This window comes from Venturia canescens, chromosome 8, assembly GCF_019457755.1.
Source record: "Venturia canescens isolate UGA chromosome 8, ASM1945775v1, whole genome shotgun sequence".
Lineage (NCBI taxonomy): Eukaryota > Metazoa > Arthropoda > Insecta > Hymenoptera > Ichneumonidae > Venturia > Venturia canescens.
The window spans coordinates 13,661,805-13,681,141 of NC_057428.1; the positions used below are offsets into that span (position 1 = coordinate 13,661,805).

The following is a 19,337-nucleotide window of genomic DNA, read 5'->3' on the forward strand; positions in this document are numbered from 1 at the left end:
TTTTCCTTATTTTTCGAATTCAAACTAAACATTTATTTTATTTTATTTTTATAAATTTCCAAATCAATTGTTGTTTCCCGAAAGTTGTGCTATTTTCTTCAATTTTATGACGGTTTTACAACTTAAAAAATAAACAATATTTTCATTCCAGAGGAATGCAAGGACCAATCGCAGTTATGCAGCACGGTGATGTTGATGAACATGTGCCGTGTTCCCCTGTACCAGAAGCAATGTTGCGAGACGTGTCGTTAGAGGCCAGAAGGATTACGAAAATCCGTCGAGCATTTGGTCCTTTTTAAATCCACCAAACCTAGATAAAACGAATTAAAAAAAGAAAAAAATAATAAAAAGATGAATAATGAGATAAAAAACAAATCTGTGGAACGAGGGTAGTGTGACCGTGAGGAATGAAAAAAAAGACAGTATTGAGCATCGTTGGACATTTCATAAATATATATATATATGTGTGTGTGTGTGTGTGTGTGCGTGCGTGTGTGCGTGTGTGAATTATATTTATATTTATATTCGTATATTGAAATATATTTCATATATGAATATGAATATACATATAAATAAACATTGATATAAAATATAAACAGTTATTTCACGCCCACCTAAAAAAAAAAAAAAAAAAATCGGTACCTCGAACGTTCACATTTCTTTTGTAGCACAGAATAATACAAAAATTCATTCTTACACTGAGAATAAGTGACGAAAAGTCAGGAAACGAAAGAAAGATTAATCATTTATTGTTAAAAAATAAAATGAAAAGTATTGGACATAGTTATTAATTAGGCACGTCCTCAAAGGATCATTTTTATTATTAGTATTATTATTATAACGATTATTATTATTAATCAAACTGGAAGATACGTTTGAAGGAATTACGTTTCGTCGCAATGAAGTTTTTGATCTCGATGCTCTATCGTGAGAAAACACTTACAATTGTTGGTTCTTTTTAATTGTCTAATTTATCGATTTGAATATGATGAAATATCATCGTACGACTCGCCCATTCCTAAGGATTAAAGGAAAAGAGTAAAATTGTTTCTCAAGACTGAAAGGGTAACTTTTTAATGTTGATATATCATTCCGCCGGTACAATGTTTTTAGCGAGATTTATAATTTATTGTTACTTATAACGCGAGACTACGTGATTTGGTATTTCGTGGAGTCGTTGAATCATTGGGAGCATAAAAAACTCCAAATTTCTCGAAGAATTTGTTCACTCCGTTTCGTGACTCTCAGTTCGATTGAAATTGGTGGTTTTCTCTTCGATTCCTTCCTTAATAAAATGATGAACATCGCTTTATCACGTTGTCATTATAACGATAGAGCAAAAAAGTAATATAATATTCTACTAGCATTAACGATGTCACGGTACTCTGAATAAATATTGATACGCCTGATAAATATTCGAAAGAAACACACAAGAATAAGTGAATGGAATATGGAAATAAGGAAAAATGCGACAAGCACCTCTCAAGGATTCGTAATTTTTAAGCCGATAGATTCTAAGCAATAAATAATACGTTTAGGTAATACGTAATACGATATTTTGTTAAACGCATATTTAGTGAAGGATGACTGTTCGTGTCTGATTGAAAAAAATGAGATTAAAGGAAACAAGGCAAATGAAGGACATAGAAAAATGGGAGAAAAATAGCGAGAGTGGAAGAGAGAAAGAAAGAAAGGTGCAGGGGAAATGAATTTATTTCTTACGCTGTAATATTCGTTGAACTTACACCTACGATCCCAGGCGGAGGTTTATCGATCGGAATGAGCTGATTTTTTTTGTTCCGCCATTCTCAAATCGTTGAGCACCCAAATTCTGATTGAACAAAACTCCTTACTGGGCACGTAAGTGTGAACGATAGAATCCATTAAGAACAGAAAAACTATTGATGAAAGATCAATAATAATGCAGAGCATCGATGAGCCTTAAGTGAATAAAGTTATTATCGAAAAATCATGCGGATTATATTAGGATATTGAAAATCAATCAACATCCAATTATCGCGATCTCATCAAATTTCGCTTGATTCACGATTTTTCGATTACCCAACTCCTCGAATATAAACGCATAATCGATTATTATTATTATTATTAATATAAAATATATATTTTCCGTTGCTGCTGGCCTCCGTACTTATCATTCGAAAAATTCCGATTTCACATCAGTGGATTTATGCACAGAAGAAAATAAAAATAAACGAATAGATGAAACGTCACTTACCGCAACATCTCAAGTGCTCGGAACGAAGAAACGATTAATTTAACACCACGCTGGGTCTGTGAGGCCCGCACACTAAGCCCGCGAATTTTAATGAAATTTTTCGTAAAATATTACACCCGAAGTTCCAGTTACATTGTGAAAATAATGAAATTCATTATTTTTCATATTAATTTATCATTAAAAAGAAAATTGCGACAACCGTCACTTTTATAATGATAAATATTTGCTTTCTTATATCGAAAAATGGTCCGGGTCACACAGACCCCCACCTGTGGAGATAATCGAGTCGCTCGGAAGGAAAGTGGGCGTGTGTTCGAAAACCGGAAACGAATTAACTGAATCGTACACATCTCTCATTTTTCCCAGTGTAAAAGCACACGTTTATTGCACACACCAAATCCACACGAGGCTCCACAAAAAGAATAAGAATTAAACGATTAGCAACGACTGCAAATCGCACTGTAACTGTTAAACGACTCAAAATTTAACAAAATATATGAAAATTATCGACAAGCCTGGAAACTTTTGTATATATACAATAACACATACACATTGCCGCTATGTAAAATTATAACACACGCAAAATACGGATTACACGAAGAATATTATTATTATTGTTCACTACATCTATATGTAAATATGTAACTGCCTACATAATAGATATTAATAGTTATAATATTTAAAAAATAATAAAAACGAGAGACGATGTATATCACTGCATAATTGACGTGTTCGTTCTTTCACTCTCCATTCGCGTAATGAACATTTCATTTTTTTTGTTTTACCTTTTACGCTACTCGAAGTTCGATAATTTACGGATGTTCAGTCTTTTGTGACACTGAAGTTTGCAACGAAGTGATTTTAAAAAACTCTCCAATAATTCCAGTAAGTCTCTAATTCTGTTGCCTGGCTAATTTGCAATTCGTAGTTTTTCAGTCCTCACCAATGATCGATGAAATAAAAAATTGGTGAATTACAAATTTTATTTTCGTTAATTTCGAATATTTTAAGATAAAATTGATTATTTGGTTTAGTTGGATTTCCAATAATTTCAGAAAATCCGAAATTCTCGTCAACTTTGTATATTTTTCAAACACTATAATTTTTTTATTTTATTCGAAATTCCAATCATCTTATACCGATTCGGAATGTTTCGAAATGGCAAAGCTTTCGATTTAATTGACATTCAGAATATCTGAAAATTTCGAGGATTTCAATTACCCAATTTTTTTTCAATTCTCTTTTAAAATGAACACAACGGATTGCAAAGCTGCAGAAATAACTGAAATATTCACGAGCCTCTCAACGTCGCGTAAACCTGCGGATGACCACCGATAAGATATAAAGATCTCTGTGCTAAGAATCTTATCTGATCTTTGCATTCCCTTTGTTTTCAACGTTGTATAATTTCGAGATGAATTTACACGGAAAAAAAGTGGCTCACTTAATTAAAGGAGAGTATAAAAAAATTCTATTAAATATTCAGATTTCATTTCATTTTTCAATGTCCCTTTCACGTATTTTATTTGGAGCCTTCCTCATCAATTTGACCCTACTGTTTCCCCCACTCCGTCACTTATAATTTTCGGCATTGCCGCACGAATCGTTCGATTTCAGACTTACGAATTCTCGAGGCCCCAAATTTTCATAACGTCTTCATCGGACATTGGCCACAACTTTTTCACCATTTCCCATCCAGGTTTTTGTGTAACGAGTAAATATTCATTTTGAGGATCTTGCATGTAAGAATAAGCGCCGAGAGTAAGGCTCTGTGAAAGTCTGGCACAAACGCAAATTTTCATAATACTTTTTTCAATATTTATCAATTTTTTGACACTTTGAAAGCCCTCGATAACGTATTTGGCTGCAAACATGTCACGCGTCTGGATGATCATGTAACAAGCGGCAATGGCAAGGTCAAAAACAGTGCAGGCTCGATGGGAATCGCCGAAATCAATAACAGCGATCACTCGCGTCCCCTCGGCATTAACCAGAAGATTTTGTTCGTTCAAATCACCATGAATTATTCCGTGTTCTAGTTTCTCTACTACAGGAAAAACCTGAGTCTCAAATTGCTTCACCACTTCGGCTATCATTTTTCGATCTTCTTCGTTATTTAACGCGTACATGTAATCACGAAGTTTTGGCACTGCAGCCAACATCCACAGAAAGCTACGTTTCTCTATTGCCGGATGTGAAAAATTCGACAGAGTCGCCCCCAAACGAGCAACGAATTGACCAACGTCTCGCAGCAACGTTTTTGTTATTGGAACTGAGCGGAGCGTCGAGCCTGGCTGATATTCCAAAAGTCGTACCTGTATATTTGAAACGGCGTCTTTGATTTTACGAATCGCTTGCATATTAACATTTTTCCTTGTCAGAATTCATTTTATTTCCGATAACATATATATATAATATTTGTTTTTTCATCAGAAATTAGCAAAAGTAAACTAATATTCAGATAAAATACTGCGGAATAAGTGTTTGTTTCGTTAAAATAAAATGGGCTGTCATTATTCCTGAATCTGCAACTGTTATAAAAGTGAATATAATTACGAACCACGTATCCCACGTTAGATCCCGTAGGAATATTTTCGACAGCAGAAAACGAGCCCTGTAAATTTTTCACAGGAACAGTGCACCGGATTTCCCGCTGGCGAAGGAAAAGCATCATTTCGTTTTGTGCCTCGATGAAGCCAATGTTTCGAGAATCCAACGAATTAATAATTTTCAGAACGTATCCATGTTCGTGTAATTTCGCGACGTGATGATTCTCGTATGAGTCTTCACAAACGACGTGGTAATTTTTATCGTCGTAAGCGTTCAGTTCGCTTATTTCTTTAACTTTAAAACCGTACAAACGAGTAACGAGTTCAATGGCTTTTTTTTCATCGAGTTTTGGTTTTATTTGTTGTCCGGGAGTTAAAATACCTTGATCAGCCATGATGACAAATTTTTGTCTGTAAAAAAAAAATCTCGAATGTAATGTTTCGCGAAGGAAACCGAAACAAAGTGATTAGCGGTGGAGTGTAATGTTCGCGGTTGAAAGTACGATTCAAGACTAGCGATAAAAAATTCTACTCGATGCAAGATACGACCCCGTTGAGGGAGAGTCTCATCAATGTTTTCATCGCAGCTCAAGTATAGTTAAAATCACTCGGTACATTGAACAGTCAACAAAGAAAAACAGGCTCGTTGGCAGGGCCAACGATAGTTTTCTTTGGCATGACCGAGGGTGTCGATTCAATTCCAGCATTTAGTATCTTCCGGTCAATAATAGTAAACGAACAAACCGTCGTTGAGTTTAACCTCTGCATAGCCTGTGTGCGCACACTTAATCAACGGGAATCAACCAACTTTTCGTTATACACGCTATCCCGCTCGCGTACGATGAAATAAATTTCTTTATTTATTTGAACTTTATAATGTCCCCGATCTGAGGACGCTATGAAAATCTATCGCTTTTAATGTTTTGTCATTGCGTTGAAAAAAGTTTCTCATCTATCAAAATAGACTTTCTCAAGCCAAAAGGCAACGTTCTTCGTCGTAAATTTCAAAGAATTATTAAAACCGAAACAGAGTTACTTTATGTTGCGAATTTTCGACTTCTTTTCGAGTTATTCTCTTGTTTTAGAATGTCATTTCAATGTTTGGTAATAGATTCACGAAAATTAATAAATTATCATACGACGATGCGCTACCGATAAGCGGTTAATGGACGTTTTGTCCGCCATCATCGGACGAAGCAAAATCACGAAATGCCGAGTGACCATCCGTCGGTAATTTACCGACGAAGAAATGTCTGGATAATAAAAAAATGGCTTTGTCGACAGCGTTCAAAAGTTGTGTTCGTTTTCATCAGCCGGTAGGATCGTGCAGAATTTATGAGCTCAGAAAAAATCTACATTGCCCAAGAAAGTATATCAACTTCGATCACAATTTTGAAATCTATTTATAGCACTGGTTTCCCTACGTGCAAAGATACTTTGTGAGCTGGGAATGGAGCGTGATCACACACATCGTGAGAAGCAACGAGACATAGACACAAACATGCACACGCACCCGCGCAAAACACATGCACGAGGACACACATTTAGAAACAGGGATGGCGAGGTTTCGCAGCCAGCTCGATGACCTCGTCCCGTGTACGATAATAATTCAATTTTATTGATCGACGTCGATAAACGAGAATCGCCGACTAGCCAGCACGTTAATCGACTATTTCGAGCTCTCGGCCCTTCGTGTTTGTTCTGAATAAATAAACACACACACACACACACAAACACATTAATAACAATGACAAAAACAATGTTGAAAATAAATTTCAATGTGTAAGAAATACGTTCGAGCTAAAACAAGTGACATCTCATCGGAGGCAAATCGCCACCCTTTTTCGGGTTTCGTTCATGAATTTTTGTTTATTTATTTATTTAGATTTGCCCTCCTCTTTTCTTGATTTTATTCCGTACAGTAATTCAAGGCAGAGGAAGATTCGGTGTAGAAAAGAAACGCCGAATGGAAAGATGGTCTCGTAAAAAAAACGGTTTGCAATGGAGAGTGAGAGAGAAAAAGAAAGAGAGAAAGCTCAATTGCGATCAACGCTGGAAATCCAAACGATGGTGAACGAGCGAGAAACGTGGCAAAAATGGCGTTCGTTGAAAATGAGTTTAGAATGAGACGAGACGAGAAACTCGCGTCCATATACATGTATATTCCCCACTCTTTCGGACCCCTCGCTCTTGCCCGCTCTTGTCTTCTCTCTCGCGGGCCCTGACGACGAGATAACCAAACGCTGCTTGAGCACACCCATGGAAAGTGCTCGTACGAGTATGAACATGTTCTCCGTGTCTCCACAGCTCTGTATCGTATTTTTCTGTATACATTTTATACACTTTGTTCCCTTATACGCGGATCATCTTTTTTGTAAACATAACCTCGTCTTGTCCGTCGGTTTCTACATGATTCGTTTTTTTTTTTTTTTTTAATTTTATCCAATTTTATCATTTTAAAAACAAAACATAATCATTTATTTACACCCACGATTGTCTAAGCCCGACACAAACGTTCCAATTCCCCAAACTTTAGGGTTTTTCAATTTTTCGTAAGAAGAAAAATAGTCAACAAAATAATAACGTGCTACAATGATGAAGCCAAATTTTCTGGTTTCTCAAAGATTCCGGAAAATCGGCGTTCGTTTGACTGTAGGGCGAATGAGGTCGACGGAAGGATCGAGCTTCGTTTTTTCGAGGTGGAATTTGAGGTTAACAAAATTAGAACTCGATGGAGTTGAGTTCAATGCCGGCTCTCAAAAACCTTCTCATTCGTTGCTATACGCGCATTCGTGGATTCGTTGAGGCTCAATAATTCTATGATTATACAAACACGTGTTTCGAAACAAAAAAGCTTTCGATCTGGTGTGAAAGTAAGCGTCAAGTGAGGTCAGGTCAGACAGAATATCTACATTGTATCAATAAACGACTACTGCGCCGGATCCGACCACGATCGAGTTCATATACGAGCCCTGCATATTTCGAAGTTTTTCTTTTCTTTTTCTGGCCCAAACAGTTCGGCCGTGAAATCCCGATTGCATTCGCCCACGATATATTCAAGGGTGAAAAATATTTCGTTCCCAACGGAGGGTTCAAGGACACGGTTATTCCGAAGGATTATTTGGAGGGTGGCAAAATCCGAGTCGGGGTGTCTAGCAAAGTTCTCTGACGCGGTCGTCTCGTAGTTTATTATCATTTGATAAAGCTGCGATGGATATGCTTCTGCAATCGCGTGTATCGCCTCAACAGTTAGAGCAAAAATCCATACGACCAATCGATGTCGAATTTTCTACGTGAAAGCTCCTGACGACACTTTTCTATCTCCAGTCGTTTAGTCCTTGAAACGGATTGAAGTCTCGAGCCGTCCACCCCTTCCATTGGAATCAGATATCTTCCTGTCAGCCCTCTAGCGACGAAACTATTGTAATTGGAAAAATGTTGACGGGAAGTTCCGTTGTGTGCGAGATTAGACGCGACTCAATCGAAAACCTGATCAAAAACGTTGCACGACCGTGCGTTGCACAGAAATTTTTATTTTCGCCGACATGAACTCCGCATCGTGCTTGCAAAAATAGAGGTTCCACGCGCTTGGTTTTTTCGTCCCCTGCGCGCCACAGGGCGAATGGGGAGGGGGGGGGGGGGGGGCGAGCATTTCCCACACCGTCACTAGGGGTCTACCGGCGCATCATCAAAGTCGTTTAAATTTATCGGAAACGTCCATATTTCCACGAGTTATTAAAAAACACCTTCCTCAGTTTCTGCAACATCGAATCGAAAAAATGCGATCACAGTGCACGTTTACAGACTTCTCATGCTTATGGTATAACCATTGGTGTCGTGGGACAGCTAGTATGCAAATATGTAGCTACCGATGTGTATATAGTTACAAAAATGAACACGAGTGGCGTTAGTTTTCGTCGTCGGCAAATATCTCCCATGGTACACACTCCATAAGTATACTTCTTCGATACGTGTGCATCAACGAAAGATTGCAGTGAGAAACCGAGAGGTGAAATCTTTTTGCCAACGCGACAGAGGGACATGCATACATGCGCGTGCACATAAACACTCGCACACCATACAAGCCTGGTCGACCTTCTTCCGCAAATGTAATGGAAAGTTGTGTGCGCTATTTCTGGACGCTCTAGTGATCCGGTCGTGCGACGGAATATCATTTTCATGACTATCGCGTTATATCGTACATGTGTGTGTATATAATGTATGTGTGGAAATAAAATTTCGAATCGGAGATGAACTGCTGCACCGTTGAAACACCGAATTTGACCAAATGACGCTATGCGCAAGGTCGCGAAGTTTCGAAGCTTGACAAAAGTATGACAACCACCTGTGTGCACATTTTTACTTGATTTACATCGACTCCCTGAATAATAAAAATATAGGCAGACATGCTTTTTTTCACCGCTATCGAATCCTGCTGACCGTGCATGCTGATCAAAGATAAAAGCTTCGACGCGATTTGACGAATATCCATGGCGCCCGAAGCCACGTGCGCCAGTGAACGAAACGCGAAGTTTTTCGAAATATATGAAATTTTCAAATTGGAGACATATTTTATTCATGAGTTCCAAAATCCTCCGTGGGCTCCGCCAAGTTTCATGTCAACTGTACGAATGATATCGTGGAATATCGCTTCCGAAACTTCCAACTGGACTCGATCTTCTCTAACCTTCAAAATTCTTTCACAAACTTGTAAATCTTATTTTTGCCCGAAACAAACTAAGGTGTGAGTAGAATTGACAAGCAGCCAAAGAAATGATTAATTCTTCATTCGCAGGGTTTTTATCAAGTGGTACACACGAGACTATGCAACTAAACTACCATGTCAGCCAGGAATAATATAGGTTAGGTTTTTATCGTCGAAATAGCATCCGGTTGGAACGCGCGCAAGTCCAGCGGCGTATTCACACATGCGCACACGTGTGCATGTGTACAAAATAAATCGCGAATATATCTCGAGGAACGTCGTGCGCGCTATATAACTACTCGGTGATTCTAAGACTGCCTGCCTGTGACTTTTATAGGTGAGATAAGAGTCTGTGCGTAACTATAATGTAAGAGCTTTTTGGTACACATGAGATTGAGTCCTTAGTAAATTCCGTTAAATTTTAATACTCGATAATTCTGTTCAGACATTTTTTCACCGTGTTTTGCAATAGGAAAAGAGTTTAAATCGAAATCAAACGAGTGTAAAATAATGTGAATTCGTTAAAAATTTTAAAATAATACTAATCTAATCAATATGTTTCAAATGAAAAAAAAAACCTCTGCTATTTCGATTTCGCAATTTCTCAGACCTGATAAAGCGACACAATACTCGTGCTAATTGTCAGCGAATCCAAAAATAAAAAACTGTTTCTAACCAGACTTCTAGCGATGTAAATCATCAGCGATAGAATTCTTTCGAAAAACGGCAAATGTTCCCCAATTTCTGTTTAATTCTTCAAGTGTTTGCATAAGTGTTTAATTATTTAAATTTTATCGTTATTCTTCACCAATGTACATACGTGTATGTACATATCTACATGCACGGATAAAGGATAAATGCTAGTTCTTTTTCGTTCGTACCTGTTCTCTCAATTTCTATGAGACTGCTTCGGTTAATAGATAAGACGAAATTAATCTTCTGCATCGAAAAATTCTCTTTTTCCTTTTTATACTTTCTCATATATTAAAGATTATAGAGTGATATGTAATAACTATAATAACTACGATACAAAAATCGCCAATGTTTCTGTGACGTAAACCCACCAAGTGATGTGCCCCGGACCGATGGGTACAGAGTTGTAAAGAGAGAAAGAGGGCCAATGAGAGAGGGAGGAAGAGAGAGACGAGCGAGCGGGCGTAGATGGTCGAGTATAACCCCCTCGCCGGAGGGGCGGGGAAGGAAGGAGGGGGGGGGGCGTATAACCAAAGTCAACACACACGCGCACACACGTGACTCAACGCACGCACACACAGATGAGGCATACATTATGGGATAACGAGAGAGACGGATGGTACAGTGAGCATGCGCAATAGGGAAATAACGAACGCGGTTTTTCGTCCCTAAAAACGTTACATCTGCCTGGTTTTTGGTGTCTCTTCACCTGCCTCGTTCAACAGCAGATGTGGTCGCTGTTCCTTACTCTTGTTCTCTCTCTTTCTCCCCCCCCCCCTCCTCTTCCTCCTCCTTTCCTTTCGCTGGTGTCTCGCTTTTTTCTCTTGGAAAAAAATCATTTTCCTGCCCTCGCATGCTTATCCTCTCTGACTGATGTCACGTGCGGCATATAATGGACTTTGAAAGGATACAAAAAGGTAGAGTAAAAACGATAGAAATAAGCATCGACGGAGCAACGATTTAAAGAAAAAAAATACACGGGATTTTATTATCTGTTTAAATAATTTCCCCTTCGGTTGTACACGGAAAGGTGTATTTGTGCGTGATCGTAATACACATGCTCGTGAAGGCGAGTATCCCCAGAGGACACTTGGGTAATTGACCGGGAAGCATACAACGCCGCGTCAAGCCCTCGTGAAAATTCAAAATACATTAGATAAAAGCACGCATAATCGATCTTACAATCTAATTTTTTTCTTCATCTATTTTTGTTCTTGGCATTTTAAAAAACGACGTGACGAAAAGAATTGTGCCAACACTAGAAGCTTATCTTAATTTAGTTTTACTAAATTATCGGTCGATGGAAAATCAATAGAAAATTAGCTCAAGTACGGCGTTGCAGGATTCTCGATTTTTTGCTTCCATTACGAAAATAGTCCGAGCAGTGGCGCCGTTCGATTTTCTCGTGAAGTGGCAAGAAAGGAAAACACGAACGAGCGAGGACTCCGAGGAGCCCTCCCAATAACGGAAGAATTAAAATCTTTTGTTGCTCCCGTTTTTTCACCTGTCTGCCACATGTTAAATAGAACAACGCCGATCTATAAGCAATTTGCGGATACACGCATGCGCCAATTGCCACGTTTAAAACGAGCGAGCGTTGCAGATATCGGAAATCCCACGAGTCGAGCTAACCTTCGAAAACACCATGAAGCACGGTTTGCTTGCCATTTCCATCAATAATAATCCGCCGTTATTAAATTCTTACTCAGTTTCAATAAAAAGGTGATTTTCATTAACGGCCGACGAAGACCTTTGGAGAAAAGATATTCCCCCTTCAAAAGCCCTTCTTCCAGCGCTACAAAAGCGTTGTTTACAGTCCGCATGACGGGGCGAAGTCACTGTTCCGAACAATGGATACTCTTATTGGTCAAAAATAGTGAATTCATTTTCTACACGTTATTGTTCTCGTCAAAAACTGGTTCAAACACACACTTGCATCTACGACAAAAATAAAATCGTTCACTTGTACAAAACATGCATACGCTTCGATGCTTTATTCGTTGACGCTCAAGGCAAAGACGACAATGACGCCGCGATAAACAAATAGGTGAAAACTTTTCGTTCGGATTATGAAGAGACTCGAGCCTATCGTGTGTAACACGTTTTCTTGCTGGATACACGTGCGAACGTTTAACCAAAGAAAGTTTAGCATGCACTCAAATTACATATGTCAATGAAATGCCCTTTCGAAATTATTGCGATCTCAACAAGTGGCGCTGTCGGTTAGACGCTGAGGTTCGCTCAAGGCTCGCTTTCGCTGTGGCGCACGTGCGGCCAATGAACAAACCGAATCTGCCGATTTACGTGTATCGATGACCCAAGGTGAAGGAAAAACAACATTTTGAAGACATTTTTATTCCAGTTTTATAATATTCAATTTTTTATTTTCAAAACTCGAACGGAACAATAAATATCGGAATTACACCACCACGGGTGTGCGAAAAATAGCTGCGGTTTCCGAAATGAAAAAAATTTTTTAGAACTTTCCACGCCGTCCCTTCGATCGAAATAAAAAAACAATCGACCCCTTTTTTTATGTGAGCTTAAATCAAGAGACTCGGTTATCCTTTTTCATTCCAATTGGACGAATGTGTGAAAAAATAGCACTTTCGGTAGTTCGGAACGGGTGCTTACAACTGTACCCGGAACCTCAAGCTTTTCAAACTTTTTCGAAATTTGAGGTTAAAAAAGCTTTATCGATGAATGTACGGTGGTTTTTAGAGTACTTCCAAAATCGTTTAATATTTAAAAATAGACTGGTGAGCATATTATTGCTGTCATCAAAACATATCTGTCGAATCAGCAACCCTTGTCTCTTCGCCTCTACAGAATTGTTGGAAAAATATATATATTAGAGTCCTCAATGACGAGCGGGTTCATACATGATTTCTACACGGCTAGTACAACCACCCGACGTAGCCATAAAAAAGTGTATACGAAAAGATAATACAATTGTACGTGGTATAGATTCGAATGTACTTGTCTCGAGACACTACCACGAACTCGTTTTCTCTCTCGCTCTTGTTCTTGACGGTGAAAAGCATCTTGTAGCTTGTAGCGCGAACGCGAATGGTGAACACAAGAGAGGACGACGAGCGGAGAGTAGCGTGTAGCGCGCGAGCGCTTAAGAGACTTTCTGAGTGTGTGTGAAGCAGCCCTGCGCGCACACCTTTTAATACATGCGCCGGAAACGATGCCGCGCACGAAACTTCTAGAACATTCCAGCACCCCCCTCTAGCCACCGTCTTCTTTCTCCCCTGCCCACCGTTCGTTTCGCCGTTCAAACGAGGATTCTCGTAACACACACGCGCACACTATACTCGAGAGGGGGCCGCCCCTGAGAAAATATCGAGACAGAAATGCAACAAATCGCGAAATATTTCGACTCCCCGATGGAACTACGAGAAAATTTCATGTTCTGATAATTAAAATGATTGCAAATTTGATTATAAATTTTTCGAACACACGGTAATGAAATGCTATCGAGTTCTTTTCGTGTTCAAACGATTCGCGGTTTTCCTTGGTAATACACACCGGCATTCCCACACCGAAACAGTGAGAAATGCTATTGGCTGAGTCGAAAAAAGGAGAGAGAAATTAGCGGCGTGCAAGCGGCCTAATATTTTTTTTATAAACAGATCATTTATTTGTCGAAATTTATTTTTAAGATATTTTCTATTACATATTCACTTTGTGTGAATTCGAAAACAAATAAATAATATGAGATGTCTCTACTAGTTCAAACATTATTTGAACTTAGAAATAATTTCGTTGTAGGGATAACGGACGAAGATTTTTATCTCGCACACTTTTTTGCAGCAGACTCGGTGCCCGTGAGTAAACAATGTTGAAATATTCTTTTCAAATTAATAGTTAAAACTAAAATAAAGCACACCGATATGCGCAGGCTCAGTTTCGTAGAACGAGGTAGTAGGGGCTTCGAAGCGCCATCTACAAACGAGCGGGAAAGAATAAGGTTTGAAGGCCGCCGGCCGGAGCGAGCTCCCGCGAAGCGTGAGTGCGTCATCGTTGAGAAAGAGGCCGAAGGGCGAGAGGGGTGTTCGGGCGGGAAAGCGGGAAGGGGCGAGGCGGGAATGAGGGAGGGGGGGGGAGATGAATAGTGGATCGCAAAAGAGGGAGGAGGGGGACTCAGGCGAATCCGTGTTCGAGTCCCTCTGCCATTTGCGCGTCGGTAGGCAGTCGTACTGTTACTCTCTCCGGTTCAATCGTCGCACAGCCGTCAACCGCTTTCATATTAAAAAATTTGACTGCGAAAACTCACAAGTGCACGTATTGCGTTATTATCGTGTTCTTCCGATTAAATTAATCGCTCAACAAAAAAATCAACAATGGCAGACGTCGAAACAAAGTGAGTACATGAATTAATAAAAATTATTTGTTGTTTAAATTAATTCATGAAACCTGTTCTGGTGGAATGGATTACGTGTGATACGAAAAAGAAATAATACGAAACAAAACTGTTACGATTTTTGGACGCCGCGCGGTGATGGTCGCGTTAGAAACGTAAAAAAAAACCACGCCGCACGCATTTTCAAGCCGACGCTATTGTCAGCGCGTCTATCTTCGGTTACGTGTGTTGTACAATGAATTTTTTTGCTATCGTTCATTATATTCCACCTTTGACGATTTAACATGAAAACTATCGCCACGTGGCGTCGTTTTGTTGTTTTGCGTGCTATTTTGTGGTTTTATATACCGTGTTGATATAGGTTACGAATATATCTATACAACGATGTGAAGATTCATGATACATGAGCGCCAAAATTTTTTCATCTTTTTACGAGCGCAGGAGCGTGGTCAATGCGAAATACGCGCCACTGGGCAGAGGGGTGAAGTTTTTCCGATCAGTTTTTTGGTTCCGCGTTGTTTATATATTTTCAATCTTTCTATTTGTTATAATTTCATCCGTAACGAAAGATTCATGCTCGACGGCGTGCGCGCGTTATTTTTTTTTCTTCATTTCACGGTGTCGAGGAGTCGGCAACTTGGCGGCTTTATCCGCGCCGGGAAAGAAGCGTCGACCGGCGAGAAAAGAGGGCCACCAAGGTAGGGAGGGGGGGGGGACGCCGCGCGTTCGAGTTATTTTCTGCCACCGGTCTACGCGCCTTCACACTCGTGTGTACATACGCTATATATATGTACGATTTATTGTACCACCGACTCAAACTTTGGTCTTTATCGACTCTCCCTTATTACTATTATTGTTATTATTATTGGAACGGATATTTGCGCGTCTCCTAAACTACCGGCTCTTGGAAACGTATATAATCTCTTCGGTCGTAACAAATACGTCTTTATTTCTTCGGAAAATCATGACATCTTAGGCGGAAAAAACAATAGTGTGCAAACATGAATATTTATCACGGAAAAATTGTTGCTTTTTGTTAATGTTTTTTGTTCAAGTCTCTCGTGATATCTTAATTTAAGTCATATTCGTTTTGTTCTTACCCGTATACACGCACGATCTTACTTCGCATAATGCGAGTTCTCGACAGGGAAATGAAACAGGGAAGGGAGAAATCGAAGGACTTCTTGAAAATTCCCTGAGTAAATATGGAAAAATAAACATTTTGTTAAAGACTGTACGGTTATAGAGGGAGAGAGAAAGAGAATGAGAGCGAGCGTCCGAAAGAGAACGGCCGTGTAATATCGATCCGGACGCCGCTCACCGACGCCGGTTAGAGCGCGGCAACAATAAAGCCGTGCCGGCGTCCTGAAGCCTCTCTTTCCTTCTCACTCGCTCGCTCGTCATCACGTATCACTATACTTGCTATGGTTTCTCAATAATTTTTTCTATTGTTTGGCAGAAAATGAATTGTCCATTACTATTGTTGTAATATACTTTTAACAAAATGTTTAAAATCACGTTTTTTAAGTGCTAAACGTCCGCGGCGTCCCTTTGTTGTAAACGAAAACAATGCGCGTGTTGAGCGGGAAATCCACCGCTCGTCCCGCGCTCAGCGCGAGTCTAAAATCGCGGGAGCGACGGGGCAGAGAAGTTTGGCGATGAAAGTACGAGGAGGGGACGATAACGTTTTCTGATTGGTTCAATCGTCTTCTGTTTTTTCTTTTCGTAATACCGCGGAAGGGGAGACGCTCGATTCTCTTGAGATGGCACTGCTGCATGCTTCGCTCATTTACGCGGAGTGTATAAACTTTTCTCACCCGCGCACACGAAAGTCTGACATCCTGTGAATGTCACGAATTTTTAAAAATAAGTGTCATACTCATTATTTATAACCGGAACGCTCTCGAACGTTGGCACACGTGATATGCTGCACGTCTGGATGCGAGAGAGATGGATGCAAACATGCAAATTACCATTCTTCAAAATAAATGTCTTTTTTTCTCCCTAAGTCGAGGTGTCGCTGTTATCTCTAATTATTCAGGTTTTCGTAAAAACTAAGCCCAATATATTTGATCTTTTGGTAGTAATTTTTTCCCAATTTGCTAATCGAGCACATCGATTAACCTTGTCGTAAGTTTATTTTTGGGAAAAATACTGGCAAAAGAATTTTAAAATATGTTTATTAATATTGATCACTTTATTCTAAAGTAAAAATAGAGTTTTGACATTTTAATTTGCAAAATTCTAATGTTTATCATGGACCGTTGAAATTGATACATTGCTGTTTTTCCTTTAAGGGAAACCAAAGTTGTAGCCTCTCCGGAGAAAAAGGTTGTTGAGGAGGAAAAGAAGAAGAACGTCGAGGAGGCGGAAGAGGTTGACGAAGACTCGAGAGCATCTGAAAACGGTGACTCCAAGGAGGCCAAAGAGAATGGCTCTGTCGAGGAGAAAGATGCGGATGAAAAAGAAGCTGAATCCACGGAGAACGGTGACTCCACAGGTATAAACATTGTCTCTTGTTTATTTGATGAATCATTTGAAATGACAAATCATCCATTGCTATAACCGTCTACCAACTTTATCATGCTTCTCAATATTTATGTAGATAGTAATTTCATGTTATTAAACAAATTGATAAACGAATATATTAACGGATATTGAAATTAAATTGTGTTTACCAGTTCGTACTCAAACTATCCTGAAACACTAAACTGGTGCAAAAAAAACTGAGCCACCCCTACACGTCTGCACTGCTTGAAATTTTATAAATGAATAAGATAAAAGAATTTGAATTAAAAAAAAGAGCGAACCTCTAAAGTGTGGTCATTAACTCATTATTTTGTGTTTTGAATGATTATTTAGACACAGCACCAGTCGATGCTTGCAGCATAAAGAGGAAATCAACAGCGGGTGTTGAGGTGCCTGAGGAGTCTGTGGTGGATGGTGTGAGTCCGGAGAAGAAAGCAAAACTGGAGGAGAAGCCGGTGGTCGAGGCTGAGAGCAATGGAGACACGGAAACCGCGGCCTAATATAATCTCATTTCTTGCCCCTTAACCCTCACTCCTTTTCTGCTCCTAAATTCCCAGTCCACCCTCTCCAAAACTTGAAACATAATATCCCAGACCCAATTCTACGAGCAGTTTCACAGTTCAGAGTGCGAATTCAGACTGCGAAGTTCTCAACTTTCATCGACAGCGAGAGTCTGAAAAAAAAATTACTTCAAAAAGAGGAATGAGCAAAAAAAACGAATAGACACTCGAGAAAATAATCGGATGAGGGAACAAAGAGCTATAGAGAGAGAAAGAGAGAAAAAGCTCGAAGAGACGACAGTGACGAGAATCGCAAAATGATTAATAGTATTATATAAAACAAAAAAACAAAAAATATATTTCAAATTAGATTGACAAAGCTCTTAATTATTAACTAACCAACGGAATCTTTGTCGAGCTTAAACTCCTTTCTTTCTCTCTTTCACCATTATTTATCTCTTAATCCTCGTCTCGTGCTCGCTCACACGTGCTAACCACCCATAAAACACATTTACCTGTTACATTGTTACAATAAGAAAAAATAAAAAAAAAAGAAAAAGAAAAAGAAGAAAAAAGAAAACAAACTGAGATAAAGACGCGATATTATAAGTATAATACATATATTTGTAATTTGGAGAAATAACCAAGTTCCGAGTGATTTTTCATCATCATTTTTTTTATTTTCTTTTTTTTCCAATGCCTCCTCCGTTGACGTGTTGGATCTCGTGGACGATGGAAAACTATTGAAAAAAAGAAATATCAACAATCGAATCTCCTCGGTCGCGTTACAGTTTTTTTCTATTCTTTTGCACATCTTTTTTCAGTAAAATAAAAACACCTCGACCTAAGTAGCAGCGCGTTATCGGCGGCAAAAGCACTTATTTTTCTTTCTTTTCTTTCTGTGAAGTTTAAGTACATTCCTGTATTACGAAATTTGGCGATTTCCCCAAATATATCTTTTTACGACGAACAGTTATGTTGAGAAGAAAAATTGATAAAAAGAAAAGCATTTACAATATTTTGTGCATCGCTGACTGTACGAGAAACACGATGTATTACGAAAACAAAAATCAACACGCTAAAAATAAGGGAAAACACTGATTGTAGGTGACGAAACACAAAACTGTAATATTCTGGTTCGTCTATAGGTGTTCTGTGGTTTTCTTTCTTTATTCGTATTATATATTTATCACATAGAATCAATCTTATTGTATTTCGGAGAGGAATGAACGAAGGTACGACCGAATCTTCATTACTTATGGTAGAATCGATGTACAGACACTCGTAACATGGAAAAACAAAGAAAACATAAAACATGATTAAAAAGAAAAACGTATACGTTTAATGTAAAAATTGATTTTCACATAAAATCCTTTGACAGGCACTTGGCGTTGAATACTTGAATTTATTGGTGAACAATATTATTTATTTCAACACCTTTCACGTGGATCTCGAAGGAGACTGCCCTCTTCATTTTCAATCTCCAATCTTGTTCATTTTACTTTGATTTTTTTTTTTCTATTTTAACGACATTCAAACAGTGCAATTCGCAGCTGAGCATCCAAATGAATACTACTAAACTCAATATTTTCTGATTTGTGACGTGCTATTTAAGAGATTATTACAGGAACGTAATTTAAATTGAATTATTAATAAACGAAAACGAGAAACTTATGACGAAGATATCGATTTTTATTAACTTTACTTTTTCCTCTGTTCCTACTCTTATATGAAAAAAAAAAAATAAAATAGTTCG

The 19,337-nt window shown here is 38.7% G+C and overlaps 3 protein-coding genes across 4 annotated transcripts in view; 2 read left to right on the forward strand and 1 right to left on the reverse strand.

Annotated features, from left to right (window-relative positions):
• Positions 1-2,959, forward strand: part of nolo (no long nerve cord) — a 151,444-nt gene extending 148,485 nt beyond the window's left edge. Inside the window, exon 26 of the mRNA XM_043425768.1 lies at positions 152-2,959. Coding sequence (XP_043281703.1) covers positions 152-252 — 101 coding nt within the window. The 3' untranslated portion in view covers positions 253-2,959. The remainder of the gene's footprint in view (positions 1-151) is intronic.
• On the reverse strand, positions 2,590-12,442 carry LOC122414473 (hydroxylysine kinase). 2 transcript variants are annotated; one of them, XM_043425770.1, is made up of 3 exons: positions 11,816-12,442; positions 4,797-5,196; positions 2,590-4,551 (listed from the first exon to the last, which is right to left on the reverse strand). In XM_043425770.1, exons 2-3 carry the CDS (start codon positions 5,178-5,180, stop codon positions 3,856-3,858), a joined length of 1,080 nt encoding a protein of 359 aa, XP_043281705.1. In that variant the 5' UTR covers positions 5,181-5,196; positions 11,816-12,442; the 3' UTR covers positions 2,590-3,855. The 2 variants fall into 2 exon arrangements, with proteins under 2 accessions (XP_043281705.1, XP_043281704.1); XM_043425769.1 differs by lacking the exon at positions 11,816-12,442 and adding an exon at positions 10,372-10,562.
• A 1,906-nt stretch (positions 12,443-14,348) lies between these two features.
• Positions 14,349-19,255, forward strand: Df31 (Decondensation factor 31). The gene is made up of 3 exons (XM_043425673.1): positions 14,349-14,552; positions 16,850-17,052; positions 17,415-19,255. Exons 1-3 carry the CDS (start codon positions 14,533-14,535, stop codon positions 17,579-17,581), a joined length of 390 nt encoding a protein of 129 aa, XP_043281608.1. The 5' UTR covers positions 14,349-14,532; the 3' UTR covers positions 17,582-19,255.
• Positions 19,256-19,337: the final 82 nt, after the last annotated feature.